General features: G+C 44.1%; 1 protein-coding gene across 2 annotated transcripts in view; it reads left to right on the top strand.

Annotated features, from left to right (window-relative positions):
- The window catches only part of TGFBR2 (transforming growth factor beta receptor 2), a 61249-nt gene that overhangs the window by 34545 nt on the left and 8652 nt on the right, over nucleotides 1-18052 (top strand). For both annotated transcript variants that reach the window (XM_080387329.1, XM_080387328.1), the window contains 2 exons: nucleotides 7698-8497; nucleotides 12834-12975. In XM_080387329.1, coding sequence (XP_080243455.1) covers nucleotides 7698-8497; nucleotides 12834-12975 — 942 coding nt within the window. The remainder of the gene's footprint in view (nucleotides 1-7697; nucleotides 8498-12833; nucleotides 12976-18052) is intronic.

The following is an 18052-nucleotide window of genomic DNA, read 5'->3' as shown; positions in this document are numbered from 1 at the left end:
TGTGGCATCTGTTGGAACATATTGAAACTGGAGAGATTGATTTGTTCCAGAAAACCACCAGCAAACAGCAGACACTGATTTGTATAACCGAGGCATGTATCACAGAAACACAGTCACATCATGTAAAGTTAGAATATGTCAGCTTTCGTATCACTGACTAGGAAAGTTACAAAAGACAAAATGTGTGAGAGATGCCATGCACACACAGTGAAGTGACCTGTTAGAATGGGAGAGACAAGGGAATGCATCCAGAGGTGGGAGGTTTTAGATTTTAAACAAATAGGTGCTGTGCCAGCAAACCAAGGAATTACGGTTTCTAGCCAGCAGTGAGGGAATAAAACAGCAAGGAAATATTTGTTCTGTCTTAGAGCTTAAGAGTTTCTTAAACCTCCTGGGTGCTGAATAGCATACTTGGCAATCAGTTGAAAAATGAAATTCTGCTTACAATACATAAAATATCCATTACATCATTGCTTCTCAGCCTTTTGACTGAAGTAAGTCACCCAGAGGCAATCAAGTTGCCTGCCTCCCACCCCGATGACTAAGATGCAGCCATTCCCATCAGGTGGTGGTTGCATATGCATGACTCTTCCAACATGTAATGCATATAACTGGGATTTTCCCTGGGCATAACAGAAATGTCTTCAGTCTTGATCACCTGGTCATGGGTAGTCATGTGCCGAGGGCAAAGCTGATAGCCCCCAGGGGAGAGCAGCAGTGGGTGTGCCACAGCTCTCCAAAACTGGTCATACCTTTGCTTTACTACTTCTCAGGAAAGGTGGTAAGTGATGGCACAGGGTAGTGGCCTGCATTAAGTTCTCCAGGGGCTGGGTCTGGTTTGCCACCTATGTGTTGACTGTAAAACAACATTCAGGCTGGCAAATAACCAAAAGGTCAAGTGAATGAGTTCCCACACCTTTAAGCAAACATACTTAGGGCCCAAATTCTGAGCCATGCAGTGCTTTAGAAAGACAGCCTTAGAAACAGGCCCTAGAGATGGCTTTACCTTGCTGCTTCTTCTGCCCTTGAGGGAAAGGCTGTGGATGTTGTCTACATAGACTTTAGTAAAGCCTTTGAGACACCACCTCCCACAGCATTCTCCTGGAGAAACTGGCTGCTCATGGCTTGGATGGGTCTGCTCTACGCTGGCTAGCCAGTTATACGTGTTGTTCCCCAGGGCTCAGCACTAGGTCCCGTCCTGTTTAATATCTTTATTGGTGATCTGGATGAGGGGATCGAGTGCACCCTCAGTAAGTTTGCAGACAACACCAAGTTGGGCAGGAGTGTTGATCTGCTGGCGGCCAGGAAGGCTCTGCAGAGGGATCTGGACAGGCTGGACTGATGGGCCAAGGCCAATTGTATGAGGCTCACCAAGGCTCAGTGCCGGGTCCTGCACTCGGGTCACAACAACCCCAGGCAGTGCTACAGGCTTGGGGAAGGGTGGCTGGGAAGATGCCCAGTGGAGAAGGACCTGGGAGTGCTGGTTGACAGCTGGCTGAACATGAGCCAGCAGAGTGCCCAGGTGGCCAAGAAGGCCAGCAGCATCCTGGCTTGTATCAGAAACAGTGGGGCCAGCCGGACACAAGCAGTGACTGTCTCCCTGTACTCGGCACTGGTGAGGCCACACCTCAAATCCTGTGTGCAGTTTTGGGCCCTTCACTTCAAGAGAGATGTAGAGGTGCTGGAGCGTGTCCAGAGATGGGCAATGGAGCTGGTGAAGGGTCTGGAGCACAGGTCTTGTGAGGAGCAGCTGAGGGAACTGGGGTTGTGTCGCCTGGAGAAGAGGAGGCTGAGGGGAGACCTTGTTGCTCTCTAGAGCTACCTGACAGGAGGCTGTAGCGAGGTGGGTGTTGGTCTCTTCTCCCAAGTAACAAGCAATAGGACAAGAGGAAATGGCCTGAAGTTTTGCCAGGGGAGGTTTAGATTGGATATTAGGAAAATTCTCTTCACTGACAGGGTTGTCCAGCACTGGAATAGGCTGCCTAGGGGAGTGGTTTGGTCGCTATCCCTGGAGGTGTTTAAAAGATTTGTACATGTGGCACTTAAGGACCTGGTTTAGCAGTGGACTTGGCAGTCCCGTCTTAATGGTTGGACTCAATGATCTGGAAGGTCTTTTCCAACCTATGTGATTCTATGATTCTATACCAGGCCAGGCAGTCCTGCCAACTACTGGACCTAGTGCCTCTCCAGGAGGCTGCTTCAGCAGAGACTATGTTTTGGATAACCTGGCAATGTTGTCTTTAGATTAAAAGATGAAGACATACAAACACAAATTACTGGCCTTGACAGACTTGGTTTACCTAGTCCAAAACCACTCATGTCAAATTCACAAACTGGCTGCAGGAATTTAACTTTCAGGATAGTCTACAAGAAATGTCAGGGTTTATTTTCCACTGGATAGCAAGATAGAGTCCACTCTGTTTTTAAAATCTAGTAATCTCTGTCTTCTGCCATCAGAGATGGTTCAGCATAGAGCTGCGGGACGGGTGGAAATGATTTCCTGCCCCAAAATACTATTAACTTGAAAAAAAATTCTTCATCTCCAGCAAGGCTGGAAAATTAAAATGTTTCCAAGAAACTGTCAAGATAAAAAAATGCAGGTTAGTTTGAGGTGCAGCATTTGAATTTGATTATTTCAAAGTATTTTGTGTCAGATCAACTATTTTCCTAAGGAAAAAAGACACACACACACAGAGACAATGAAAAATCTCTCTACCCCCATCCACAATGCCTGTAAAATTAGCAGAATTTTTTGAGCACAAAAGTTACGTCAACTTTCAGACCATTTTCATCCTCAAGATAGGGGTTTCAGGGAAAAGTACAGGAATGTCTGAAGCAGAGTCTGTTTTGAAAATCAGTATTTCCCATCCACAAATGTTTTGCTGAAGATTTCCAAGCCATTTTAATTCTAAAAGGACCAAATTCTAGAAGGTACATGAGACACTGAAGTACAGAATTTCATTGTGACTTGAGGATTCCTCAGTAGAGATAAACTAAATTACCCCAAACAGCTGTTTGGAGTGAAACTTCATTTCACTGAAAATGAAGCATTTGATGGAATTAGTTTTCATCCAGAAAGTAGCACTAAAGAGATGGGCAGACTTTTCCATATTTTATTGCTAAGTGTCTTGCCCAGAAATTGGTATGCACATAAGGTCCAAACCCACATTTTGCCTGGTTCAGAATAACCAGAGATGAAAAGCCCTTCCCTGAATCAAACAGAGCAGGATTTGAACTTGGAGCTCCCATATCCCATGCTAGTCCCCTCACTGGTGGGGATTCAGCACTCATATCTCTTGCCAAATTGCAACATTCGAACAGAATTCTGTTTATGCAAAAACATTCAAAAAGTGTTAGTTTTCATTCCAGTGTAGAATTGAAATCAAACTTTGAAACCTCAGAATTGCTGCAAAATGGAGTTGTCCTTCAGTCAGCTCAAAGGGCAGCTTTGTGCCTCAGAAGCTTGCAAAATAACTGGATCACGGTCCCGGGTCTGGGACCATATTTTGTGACTGTGTTTCTGGGGGGTTTTAAGACGGTAAACAAGCTTGCAACAATACATCAGTGTCGATATGTTTAACCTGACTTCTGCCAATATCAAATATGTTTGCGCCCTGCTGTGTGGCTTTGGCTAGCAGTTGAATAGGCAGCAACTTCAGAATTTGCCTAAGCAGCAAACAGCACTGAAGTAGTTATGTCTGTACTGGCTGTGCATTTCTTGCTGCTCCGTGCGGGTCCTAATTTTATTGCCATTGTTTTATTTCTTGCTTCCGAAGTTCAGTGACACCGAAGTTCAATCAAAAGCACCCAATCCAACCTAAAGAATTTGCAGGCTGTTGTGCTTTGAAGCTTCCTGACTGAACAGAGGTGGTGCGGTGTTTCCATTTTCCTTGGCACCTGAGCCCTGTTCCCCAAAGGCTTAGGTGGTGTTCAGGGTTGTGCAGATGGCTTGTGCTTAGTTTAAACTGCATACAGGAAGCTTTCTTTTAGCTCAACTTCTCTATTGTTACGCTGTATTAATAGGCTCTTTTGAAGCTTAAGAAAGGACTGATCTGCCTAAATAATAGTTCTGGGTGGGGAAAGTTATTTAGGAGCTTGTTTGCAAAACTTGAAAGGCTGTTTCATTTAACTATTTCCTTGCCTCCCTGTGCAGCCAGATTTTGCTCATTCTGGTGCTCAGAAAGAGGAAGCTGCACTCCCGTTTTTGAAAATGTGGGGTTTGAGTCATAGGTATTTATTTATAAGCAAATGAACATATTTATTCTTAGATTCCTGTAGTCAAGCCAGAAAATGTTGGCTAGCCACTATGCAAACAAACAGATATGCTCTGAATTTTGATCCTGCCCTGACTTTCAATGCAGATTCAATAGAGAAGTACCCCAACCTTAGCTTGTGCTGGAAGGGCTGATTTTGTTCTGCTCCTATCAGCAGTCAAAATCAAAGGCAGTTCCAGAAGTGCCTTGCTGTGCTTGGACCAGCCTTCGGTGCCACCAGCTCTTTGCTGCTGCTGCACCTTCTAATTCTGCTGGCAGGCAGCTCAGTTGCCTCCGAAGCTCAGGGTTCAGCCTTGTCATTCAGCTCTCCCTGTTGGGTGATCATTCTGGCACTTCACAAGCCTGGAGTGGGACTTGTCTAGTGTCTTAAAAACTGAAAATGAGCACACCCGTCGGCCCTGCTGCTTTAGGTGGGGACGTGCAGCTGTAAGCTTTTCACCCCCTGCCCCCCTACTTCCTCCAAGGGACAATGCCAAAGCGGATGTGTCACTTTGCAGCAGAGGTGCAGGACGATACAGCACTCAGAGGAAGTGGCCAAACTGCTCCGCTTCTGCTCTGATTAAAAATTTTTTTCATTCTTTTTCAAGTGATATTTGCAACATCAACAGTTTCTCTCTTGCACCCAAAAATCCCCCTGCACCAGAAGCAGAGCTTTCTCTTGTGCAAAGAGGAAGCGCCAAAGGGCTGTGAAGTCTGCTGGAGACTTTTCAGCTGTAGGCCGAAATAATAGTCTGCTCTAGGGCGTTGCAGGGATGATCAGAGCCCCTCACACAGGGAGCCATAACAATCATGGAGTGGCGGCTTTTGGTGAGTTTCTCAGCTAGAGCTGAACATGCATCGAATGCCTCCAACTGCTTGGACTCATAGAGAGAACTCTGACAGAGAACTAACACATCCTGGCATTTTTTCTCCTTCATTGAGAAAGACATCTGTATTCCAAATATCTGGGCTATATATTGCAGCTCTGTGGCAAAGAAAAAGGGCTTGAAGGGCCCCGAAGAGGCATGTCCATCTTTGTTTAAGAGTATACCGTATGGTATAGATGACATAGTACTCAGTTCCTAGAGTGGGGTCCAAACTTCAAGCATGCTTTTCTGTGGTCCAGGGAAAAAAACCCAAAACAAAACCAAACCGCAGATCTTCATCAAAACTATTTTATCTGACTATTTTATCTGATAGAAAACTATTTATCTGTTACAGATCATAGTTGTGCTCATGCAGTTGCAGCCTGCTTGCAGCCAAAACGGCCATCCCGTAATGTAGTCAGTTCTTTACCAGGGTGTTTCCCAAGTTCTTTATACAGCAGATTTTCTGAGAGCGAAGAATGCACATGGGAATAAGCAATGTAAATCTGTTTACTGACAGTGACATTGGACTTTCTAAATATATTCCTCCGGTAAGGACCATAAAAAAACTGGGGTTTTTTTCCCCCTCTTCAACATGTTGAGAAGCAGAAGGGGTGCCCGTAATCTGTGATGAACCTTTAGGTATTTTTTTTTAATTTAAAATTTAAAAAGTTTAAAAATTCCTCACTTTTTCTTGACAAGGGAAATCACTTGATGATAAGGATTTGTGGTTTGCATAGGTGTGGAAGAGAGGATTGTCTTAAAACATTCTTTTGCATAAATGAAGGAAATACATTCTTTGTAAATGCTGCTAGTGAATGCCACTGACCTGTGCTAGCTGGGAATGTCAGAGCTAGAAAGGCACTTCCTTTTCCTTGAAACCCTATGAGAGAGGCTAGGATTGAATTACTTGCTCTACATCTGGTTGATGAACCTTTCAAACAGAGGAAGCACATCCTGGTTCAGGATTCAGGCCTTCTTCCAAATAAAGAAGAATGTACTCTTCAGATGTCTTGTCACCTGCCTTTGAATAGCTGATGGGTCCTGCTGCTTGCCAGCCAGCTGTGTTTCCAATGGAAAAGTGATTGCCAGCGACATTGGAGAGTCACATGTACTGCTTGTTCTAATGGTAAACTCTTTTCCCCTACCCCTTTCAGCATTGCTCACTTTAATTTTGAGAGGCACAGAGTAAAGGGAACAGAGGCTTGTGGCTAATGCAGTTAGTGGCAACTTCCCTTCAGAGCTTATTAAACCTTTCCTTTTCATATTGACTTACTTGGCCCAACACACGGAACCCGAGTTGATGGCATTGCTGTCAGCACCCACCAGAGCGTCATGCTGCCAGCCTAAGCCATTTGTTTAACTCAGGTTGCAGCTTCATTTGTTTTATTCCATTCAGGTTAGACTGCCAGGGCATCTTCCAATCACCCCCCTCCCTCATGGAAAGATAATATAGTACACTTGCTTTGACTCAAAGGAACAAATAGGCTGAGAGAGCACATTTCCATGTGTCCAACCAAATCAGGTTCAGATAAAATCTGACCCTGCTTCTTTATTTTCAGAAGAAAACCGTTCCATTTTAAAATGTTTATCTTCCCTAAGACAACCGGAAGATCACTTCTAGAGATGACAGCACAGCTCTCACCTCTAGAATAATGATCTGTACCGTTCCCAGAACATATCCCTGTTCTATAATATGTCCTCCTTGTTCTCCTACTCCCTGTATGTTCCACCTAAGAATGTGTTAGTGTGTGGACTGCACCAGCTACAGAGTTTGGAGTGAACTATCTACTGCTTTACACCAGGACAGCCAGCATACAGCCAGCAAGTGGCACACAGAGGAGGTTTTCAGATACACAAATCCATGCAAAAAGAACATGGGGGGGCAACAGTTCTGATGTGTCGCCTGATTTTGCCTGCAGGATTCAAATACCTGTGTACATGCAGGTGTTTGAATTTGTTCTAGCAACACTCTTTCACATACATCCAAGTATGAGAATAAGTTTTGTTTTTCAGATGTGTATGCAGGCATACATACTGTGCCTGAATATTAACATGCAGTAGTCATGTGCAGACAGGCTTCCTGAAGATGTCTTTACATGGATCCCACTGAAATATACTGGATCTGGACTGATAACTGGGCAAGTGGGAATTCACATGCTGCATTGTGAAATTATGTCTTCTAGTAATTACTGGTTAAAGGGGCAGATCTGTCAAGAATACATCGACAGAGTAAGTGCAGGAGACTTTGGCTATTGTATTCAGGGAAGTGAAGGTTTCCTCAATAACGTATTAAGAGCCTGAGAGAAGAGCAAAGCAATTCAATTGCCTTAGGTTCTTGCCCATCAAGTTTTGGCTTTTTATAAAAGAAGCAGGCAGGGAAGTCCTGTTAAGTGGAGGCCTATATGCAAAACAACATTTTGAAGTAAGAAAGCAGTGAAAATTTTTATTATTTACTGCTAGTAGAGGAGATCATTTATTACACTCTGGATAAAAATTATAATTATTGACAGCCTCATGTATATATAAAGCTATGATATCTTTTTAATGTATGCCTTTCTTCTGTGCTTTTTTATAGATGACCCTCATAAGCCAGAGGAGAAAGATGAAATTTCCAAAGTCACAATCATAAGTCTTGTCCCATTACTGGTGATTTCTGTTGCTGTGATTGTTATCTTTTATGCCTACCGCACTCATAAGAAGAGGAAGCTCAACAAGGCATGGGAGAAGAATGTTAAGCCCAGGAAACATAAGGACTGCAGTGATGTTTGTGCTATTATGTTAGATGATGACCGCTCAGACATCAGCTCTACCTGTGCCAACAACATCAACCACAACACAGAATTGCTGCCCATTGAGTTGGACGTTGTCGTTGGCAAAGGAAGGTTTGCTGAAGTGTATAAAGCCAAACTGAAGCAAAACACATCAGAGCAGTATGAAACTGTGGCAGTCAAGATTTTCCCCTATGAAGAATATGCCTCCTGGAAAACTGAGAAAGACATTTTTTCAGATGTAAACCTCAAGCATGAGAACATCCTCCAATTCTTGACAGCAGAGGAGCGTAAGACAGATCTTGGTAAACAGTACTGGTTGATCACTGCCTTCCATGCTAGAGGAAATTTGCAGGAATACCTCACTCGGCACATTATCAGCTGGGAGGATCTCTGGAAACTGGGTGGGTCTTTGGCCCGAGGGATTGCCCATCTGCATAGTGATCACACACCCTGTGGTCGCCCCAAAACACCTATCGTGCACAGAGACCTGAAGAGTTCCAACATCCTGGTGAAAAATGATTTAACCTGCTGTCTCTGTGACTTTGGGTTATCCCTGAGGCTGGACCCTTCTCTGTCTGTGGATGACTTGGCTAACAGCGGGCAGGTAAGTTAAAAGTTTGAAGGGAGGGGGTTGTACCAGTTAGTGTGTCAGTTCCTGGGGTGAAAAGAGGAAAAACCCTTTATGCTGCCAAATTTTCTCAAAATTATTAAAAATTAATGTGAAAGTATTTATAAACAAAGAGGCTCTAAACTTAACATTAAAGCAACAGTGAGAGAAGTGCAATGTAGTTTTGTTATGGTCAGAAAGCCGCATATGTATATGATGCAACCATCCTCTCTATACACTTACACTGTGTGTAAGAGCTTGTTAGTAGCTGTTTGTGGTGCTGCTGCAAGGCGCATGTGTGCACACACATGTGATAAGAATGTGCTTCGTATTGTGAGGTTGTACCACAGTTTTCATGCCTGATGGCATTATGGTTTTGTGTGAGTAGACCCACTCCTAGTGTACCCCAGCAAAAAATGAAGTCAATTTTCTGTTCTCAAGAGGTATAAGCAGATAACTAGAGTGATAGTCACTTTAAAAGGCAAAAAAGAAAGTTGTTTAAGAGTATGGTACATTCTCCACATGCAAGTAAATGCAAGAATGTCAAATAACAGTAATTGCCCTGTTGTGCTTTTTAAGCTAAGTACATGGATAATACTCATCTACTTCACAAGGATGCCAGGGGGATGTTTATGAATGCTTTGAAGATGAAATTTTTCAAGTACATCTCTAAATATAGGCTCTTCTAATGAAAACTCCTGTAGTCTAAATGCAGGACAGTTGTTAAGTTAATCAATTCCTAATTATTTAATTATACATCTATTCATACATGTATCTTTATATTTATATTTTATATAGAGGTCCCATCAAAGCTTGTCCATGTATGTTGACTTTTACTTCACGTGGAGATAGTATTTTGGTTTAGAACATTTTCAGGGACAGCTCTCAGTCAGTAGTGCTCTGTTGAGTTCACGGGAGCTTTACAGTTTTTTAGCTGATGATGGTCTGTCTTCGAAGGTCTCCTTAGTGAGAGGAGACTGTTCTGATCTCATTTTGAGAAGGTTTGCTAGCCAGAGCCAGGAGTGAATGATAACTAGCGGAGCTGCATTTAAAACAATAGAAACACCACTCACAGTTACATATCATTTCTCCCCAGCATGTCAGGCCTTTTTGGAGTTCAGTGAACTCATACCGTATTGTCAGTCATAAGACTGGTCCCATTTGGAATAAAGTGAAAACAGTGTATTTGGCAGTGTAAGGCAGGGGCTCTGAAACTCAACCCCGCAGACACTTTGATTGCTTAAAGTCAGCCCTTATTTCAAGCTGATTTCTCTGGCATTGCTCACAGACAATTGGAAGTAGGAGGATAGCGTTGATACTGCCGCTTCCACCATCCACACCAACACCAATGACAAAGGACAGTGCTGCCCAGAGCAGGTTACTGCTTTGGAGTGATGTCCTTGGGCACTGGTGTTGAGGCCCACTTTTTATTTTGCTTAGCTCCAGTGAATCGTTTTGGGGTGACCCAGCTAGTGTCATTTTTCTCTGTGAAAAGGTGTATGATGGTGTGAAGTGACTCCACTTCAGCCACCACCTTGTTTTTTCTGGGCACACAAGCACCACTCACATAAATTTCCCAACCTGCCAACTGTAGTGCTGCAGCTTTTTACTAAATCTGTCTTGCACCAAGATTTGCCTTATGCATCATTTCTGAACTTTACCCTTTGATTTACCTTTTACCCTTTCCACCACGAGGTCCAGGTTTTTTAAGTATATAATGGAGCTGACCCAAATTTTAATTCAAGGAAACCTCTAGCTTCCTATGGAATAAATGAAAGAGTAGAAGTATTTTACTGTTTTTCTGATCAGCCTTAGACAGTAATATTCAAGGCAAGTTGTCGGGGTTACAAAGCCATCTTATTTCCAATCTACACAACTACCTTTCACGTCACACGAAGATAGCCATTATTGACTATAAAATACTAGTTCCCTTAGTGACTGGCTGGAAACCATCTTCTTCCCCATTGGAACCTTTGCAGTCTTTTCAGTTTGGCCATCCAGCATGGCTAATATTTGCAGATACTACTTATATGACCACATAAATCTGGACCTTTTAGTGTTGCACTGTGTTCAAAGTACTGGTAGGGGCCTACGAGGCCAGCAGTTCCTCAGAACTCAACTCAGAAGCATCTGCAACCTTGTAACAGATGGTCTCCTAATCAGGTAAAGAGAGATATCTACTGCCCCTCTGACTGACAGACCTCTGGCACAAAACATCCACCAACAGCCTGAAAGAAATGTAAGGTCTCCAGTAAAAAAAGATTCAGAAGTCATAAAAAATATAATGTATTGCAAGAAGAGAGATGGTCCCTCACTAGAAGCTTTGGAGGAGCAAGAACTGAAAGCAGACTGGTATTTGTGAAGAGAAAGCATATCCAGACTCTAGAGGGGCAACCAACTTTGAATTGCCAGATTTCAGGTGCCTAAAATGCCTGTGAGACTCAGGAGTCATGTTTCTGCATGATACAGAAGTATCTTTGACCCAAAGACCTAATAATCTACATGCAGATAAAAGGACATAAGCAGAGTGGGAGACATGATAAATCCTAAGCTGAATGGAAACGGTATTGGCTTGATAGCATTCTTCAACTCATTTTATTTTTTTTCTGCATTTCCCTTTGTACTCTTTGGTTATAGAGCTTCATCCTCCATTGTCCAGCAAAGCCGCAGAACATTTTCACTGCTGCAAAGAGAATGTGAAATACCAGACCAGGAGAGCGCTTTGTGACAATGTTAAGAATCTGTATTTAGGCACCATTAGCTCTTGTTTAAAATGACCAGTATTCAGGGGGTGTGGGACTGTGGGCTGCAGTGTTGTGCAGTGTACAGGTAACCCTTCTTAAGCTTTGGATGGGATCTGCTTGGGGAAGAAGTTGTGTGTTGGGGAACAAATGGGGCAGGGCCGGGGAGGGGAGCGGGGCACGGGGCAGGTAAGAATAGCCTCTGCTGCAGAGTTCCCACATGTTGATGTTCTGTAGGGGAGGGCTCGGGGATGCTGAGACATGATTGTCCCAAGTACCAATTCCCTGTGTGGCTGTTGCTCACATGCTTGGCCTTAAATTCACCACAGAGTCCATGTAATAGAGAATTTAACTTTGGGGCTGATTACACAGGGTTTTTTCTGTCCTCTGCTTATAAAGACTTTGATCCTACAACCATTTGGATATTCTTGACACAGAAATTCTCTGCTGTTAGAGAGTCCTATGACAAAGCTATGTCCTTGATCTTTCTTGCTGTCTTCTTATGGTGCATTTCAATTTTTGTGGAACATCTGCCCATTTGCCCTGAGCCTGGGGTGATAAGATGTGTTTGCAGAAGCTTGTAAAACAGATGTCGTGGGGCTGTCTCAGGACTGTACGTTTACTATGTGGCTGCCAGCAACTGCAGACCCAGTAAACGAAATGATCTTTTGCAGTCCTGCTTGCTGCTGGGGTCTGAAGCGACTGCTGTAGTGCAAACAGCTCATTCAAATCACAGATCCTGCTGCATCACCCCCTTGTACTTGTTCATCTCTGTGATTAACCCATTTCCAATTTGCAACTATCATTGCCTGATGAAAGACTTAGTTTGCAGTTTTTCAAGGGGGGGATAATTTTTTTATACCTACCCTGGGAAGAGTTTGTCATTTGAAAGCAACGGCTGAGTGATCTAAAAATTCTTCCTTAAATCCTTTCTTGTGATAAAAACAGACATTTAAACGTTGCCTTCTGTAATGCAAGGTCATAATCTAGATCTCAGCAAAGCTGCTAAAATCATTGCTGAAAATTGCTCGGTATGAATAAAGTTTATGAGAATGGCTTTTCAAACAAAGGGGCCAATTTTTGGGTTTGATTCAAATGTGTGCTTCTGCATTCAGTATTTGTGTATTTGCTTTCTGCTGCCAGGCCTGCATTTACTACTTTCCTTTTAAGCCTACCATGAAAAGAAACAGCTAACACTGTAATATGCAGCACAAAAGAATACAATGTGTTTCTTGCTCATCTGAAAGACACTGGGTCAGCTGCAACTGCTTCAGGCTCAATGGGCAGAGTTTATCTGTGAGCAGCCGAAGAGTGAGAAGGCTTGTCAGTGTCAAAATTATTTGCTTAAGGAAGTAAAAAGGGATATTTTTTTTTTTTTCTCCTTACCAAGGGAGCTGCAAGTAAGTTGGTAGTCAGGACAATGCCAGATTCCTCTGGCAGAAGAAATACAACCTGTGCCAAGTATGGACTGAATTTTTGGATACATGTCAAATGGCACCGTTTTTGTGAAAGCTGAAGTTAAATCACAGCAGAATCTAAAACATGAATTACAATTTCAGCTCCTTAGCCCTCCCTGATCTCCTCTCCTGCAGGTTGGCACAGCAAGGTACATGGCCCCTGAGGTTCTGGAGTCCAGGATGAACCTGGAGAACGTGGAGTCCTTCAAGCAAACAGATGTGTACTCCATGGCTTTAGTCCTCTGGGAAATGACATCTCGCTGTAATGGCGTTGGAGGTAAGTGCCATCAGTTTTCTTATCTCCATGTTTATAGACAGACATGCTCTCGTGGTTGTCTGTGGAGAGAGTGATTCTTTTTAGTCTCACCAGCTTTTCTAGTGTATCTGGATGCTGTAAATTAACAGGCCTTTGCTAGTATGAGATGCAGATGTGCATGAGCAGGCTTGAAGGGCAAGCACCTGGGCACATGAGAAAAATGGTCCTCAATTGGTGTAAGAAAAAATGTGCTGTTAGGTAGACCACTTTTAAAGATTATTAATGTCTGGTTTTTCCTATAATATCTTGAGTAGCCACGGATTGACTCAGGCTGGTTGACTTCACCCAAAATGTTTGGAAACATAAGACAATTGGAGATATTAAGACCAAGAAATGATAACTGCCTCCCGTTTGCTTTCATGGAATGTTAATTCTGAAACCTAACGAGGGCCAATTAAGTGTCACATTTACTAACTGATCATTTCAGTAAGAGCCATGATAATGATACCTTCTTGCTTTCCCAAAATCCCTGGCTGCTGCTCATCATGTTTTGTGGTGTTGCGAGAGATCATCCATGTAAGAAATCAAGGAATGTTTGTTGTATAAAGTGCAGTAACAAAACAAACATGATTGTAACTATCAGAACAGCTCCAGGAAGAGCTGCTATGCTTTTTCATATTCAGTTTGTTCACTGAAACAAAATCTCCATTTCAGTTTTGCCTAAAGCTGCCCCAGAATTCCCAGTGTGCAGCCCTGGTATGTGCTAGAAATCAGAAAAGTTGCTGTTGAGTTATCTGCATTACATATTGCCATGTTTGAAGATTTTCACCTTACTTCAGGGACTAAAATGAGACTAAGTTACATATAAAATTATTCAGACTGCTGGAATCGCCTAACATTCGTTCTCACAAAAACTGCTGTGCAGTCCTGGGCCTCTCACAGGCAGTCTAAGAAGTCGGAATGTAGAAGGTAACACTAATGTGGATGTTATAGTAGATATGCAACTACAATTTGATTTGTTACCCTTCTTCCAAAACCACAGAGGCTCCCTTTTCATCAGACTTGACATGGTTCCATCTTGAAGGGCTGCCATAGAGACAGGACAATCTTGCAGGCTAGAGCTCTACAGCAGGAGGAACACGGCGTACAGGAGAGAAACCAGTGTCCCATGGGAAGATGTGCATAGCTGCTCCTTGTTTCTCTACTAACATCCGTGGGATACCACAAGGGTGTTCATGAAGGTCTCTGAAGCCGCTCTGCACAGTGGCTGTGTGGTTGTGTTAGGGTGTCCATGTGCAGGAGGGAGGAATGCCTCCACCTCAGTCTCCTCCTGTGTCTGACCAGTGTTTAGTCTTGCTGGGTAGGCTGAATTGTGGGCAACAGATTTGCCCCTGTTTGCACCCTGCCAGGAAAGCTACAAAGCGTGTATGTGTGCAGAAAGGTAGTGCTAGCATAAAAGCATGAAAAAATAGTCTTTTCTATTAGAACTTTTCAGGGAAAAAACATTTGGTGCTTCAGGAACTGACCCTCAGTCTGGCATATTCCAAGGCAAACCTATCCACATTTAACTGTCGTGGTCATGCCTGTTTCTAAGCGCATCGGCGCAACCTTAGCCTTTCATTAGCACTTTGTAAATGTGGCAGAGGAGATTTAAAACCTGAGAAAAAGGATCTTTGCCCTGTCTCTTGAGCTTTCTCTGTTTCTTGCATTTAGGAACTCCCCGTATTAATATAAATACGAGCTGTTCACTGTGGAGTCTTTTATCTTTGCTGATGCCCGAGTCCCTTCCTGTTCATGTTTGCTGAGTACGGCAAAATGGAGATTGTGGCAAAAGCAAACCTTATTGCTGCTGTTCTCAGAAGGCAACTGACTAAAAGAGGATATAAAGGGAGTTTCATAAGGAAGGAAAATCACCAGCATGTTCAGCTAGAAGAGACTGACCCATTATAACCTTGAGAAGAACAGCTGAAGTCATTTCAGGAAAGGGAAAGATTTCTCCGGCCCAGCATCCCCTTTGTTTTCAAGGTGGAGCCCCCACCCACATGCTTATTTTTCCTATTCATTTCACCCCTCAGCCATCCTCATCTCCAGAAATGCATATCCTAAATACCGTTTCCCTATTTCAGTCATCTTTCCAGGGGTGAAGTCCCCAGCAAAACCACAGGAGTACTTGGGCAGATCTGTAGGGGCTGGAACTTGGGCTTAGTTTCTCAATTCAGAGCAATTAAATACAACTCCCAGGATGTAGCTCCCTTACCTTGTCACTGGTACTGAGCTGCAGCAGCAATGCACAGTTTCTCTTATTTCCTTCTTATATTTTCCCCTGGTTCGTGCAGTCTGGCTATCTTTGCAACCAGCTGGTGAAATACCCTTACAGTGATTCATGACTACAGGTCCCCCTCTGCTTTCTCTCTCCATCTGTCACTCGTGAGACTCCCTCCTCTCCTCACAGCCTTCCCAAGGAGCTGCCTCCGCTCACGCAAACCTCTTTTTTTCCTAAACTGTTACCACTGAGAGAAATGGCTTCACGTACAAGCTGGAGCAGGCTGACCTGACTGCAGCCAGCCTTCCCAAAGGAGCCTGAAAGATGTAGGCGCCGTCTTTGCAGGGCAGGCTTGACTGTAGTATCAGCTCCCCATCACCAGAGAAAGCCCACGGCAGTTCAGAGGGCAGGAGTGGCAGTCTATGCCGAGGCAGTGCCATTAGCAGCTTTCGTTAGGGAGGGAAGCATGAGGGGGAGCTAATTGCCATTCAGCCACGTAAAGGTACAGTGATTTATTTCTTTTACAAAGGGAGCTCTCAGGATTCATTTGTCAGCGTGCAGGTGTTCGGTGAGTGTGGGAGGCGATGGAGGCAGGTCCTTTCACTACAGCAGCTTTGTCAAGCACAGTCTCCACACTATGCCAGGCCTTTTCAGTCAGCAGACATTTAAACAAAAATACCCAGCAGCATAATCCATACTATGAAGCGGCCGTAGTAAATAAGCAGGTGGGGATCAGCTTTTCAGAAAGGCCATGCTGTTCATTGTTACTTTGTTGTGCTAAATACAGAGAAGCCAAAATGGGGCACTAGGGAAAGGGAGACAGAGGCAAAGAGCGAGTTTGACTGATTTTTCACCGGAGTATAATTTAAGAGGCATATTTAGAAACTCAGCAATACTACTTCGGGGAGAACTTCAACTGCTCCACGCTGCTGTTAACTTGGTATTTCATTCAGTGCAACAGCTGTGCACCAGATGCTGCATGTTGCAAGAAATATAATTTTCATCTCAGCCACTTGCTTTCAGAGCGACACAGCTTTGGCGACTGAGGCAAGTGTAATTTCTCTGACAGCCTCCTAAAAGAAAAGAAAACCATCTGTTTTGTATCGGAACTGCTATGGGTGGGGGACTGTTGGGAGTGGCAGGGGAGAAGGAGGGGAAAGGGAACTTCTGGATACACAGGACTGATGAAGAGGGAGAAGAGAAGCCCCTCAGAAAATGGCGATGTTGCTCATGCAGTACTGTACTGCCTGGAGTGGTGGCTGGCTTCGGTATAGCAGCAGGGCTTTGTTTGAAATAGCAGCCTGGCTTTGCCAGAGCTGCATTTAACATGAATAATACCACCTATTAATCTTAGGCTTACTTAGAAAGAGTCAGCCAAGAGCCACAGTTTGGTAACTAAACGTTTGTGCATCCTGCACCTCGTGAAATGCTCAGCTTTCATCTTATTGACATGGAGAGGCGAGCGTTTCTGGTGGCAGGGAGCATGCTGATAGCCTGTGTGGTGGCTGCACGTCGGGCGCTGAGGTGGCTGCAGCTGGGGCCGATCTAAACCTCTCCTCCTGTGGAGCAGAGCCCCATTTGGGCATGTCTGCACTGCACCTGCGGTGGTATATAACCCCCAGCTGGTACATCCACACAGTGCAGTGTCACCCCACGACAGCAAGTCATGTCCTAAAAATTCTCTAAGTGTCACCGTGGTATTACATGTAAGGTAGCAAACGCTCACCACGGTACCACATGTAAAGCAGCAAGTGCTGTCCTTCAACAAACCCAGGTAGCAATAGATGAGATCGCTGCGTTACACTCCATCTTGGGCACTGATGTGCTCTACGTTCCTCTGCTTTCCCACTTCAGGATCCAGCAGACAGTGACTAAGCAGCCTGTAATCATACGCTGATGGCAGAGCTTGTGCACTCCCGTACCCTTGGAAGGGTGGCTGTGTCTTTGATCATCAGATGTAAAGTCAGTTAAAAGATGTCCCTGCAAGGGAAGCTGCACAGTGAGTTCACCCCTCCCAACGCACCCTCACCCTTCCCAGCTAGCATCGTTATTCTGAAGGAGTGGAACAGGGAAACCTAGGAAAAATGTGAAGTAAGCATTTGACAGCTCCTTAAACTTGGCCATGGGATGGCTTTTGAGCCTTTGCTTCATGTGTTATTATCCCTTTGTGCAACAAGCAACAGCTAAGTAGATCCACCACCCGAATTCCTCTAGCATGAAGACACAATCTACACACACACACCTGTGTGTGACAGCACCAGCAGTCACAGTAGCTCCACCATCAATTGATTTATCCCTTCTGTGGCTCTCCTCTTGTGAACTCTGAAGGGAGGAGTGTTTTGAAAGGACCTAAAAGTTCCCAGACACAAGCCCAGTGCTGTGGACTGTGCTTCATGGTTGATTTTTGCTGGCCTTTCACCTTACTCCTGCTTTGATTCTGCAAATGAGCCGCCATCTCCCAGCATGAGAAGGTGTCCTACAGAAATCAGTAAGACAGATCACGTGAGGGAGTGTCGATAGGGTCTGCGGGTGTGCTGTTCTGACCCAAGGGAAGAGAATTTCAGTGCAAAGGCCTTAGAGTAGAAAAAGAGCACATAAGCGAGGTGTATTTTTCATGAGAAACCCACAGCCAAGTTTTCCAAAGCATTCACCAGGCACAACAAACAGATTTTCAGTAATGTCTCTGTTAGGCTGGGACTGGATTTTTAGCCCCTTTCTCAGACTTACGGGCAGGCCAGTGTCAAAGGAAACCAGAGGTACAGCAGTTATTAGTGCAAGGTAGCTCACAACCACAAACATTAAATGCTGGAGGTTAAAGTTGAAGGAACTCTGCCA

Source organism: Falco punctatus, assembly GCF_963210335.1.
Source record: "Falco punctatus genome assembly, chromosome: 4".
Lineage (NCBI taxonomy): Eukaryota > Metazoa > Chordata > Aves > Falconiformes > Falconidae > Falco > Falco punctatus.
Note: the sequence above shows the minus strand (reverse complement) of the source record. Positions and strands in the feature narration are given on the sequence as shown.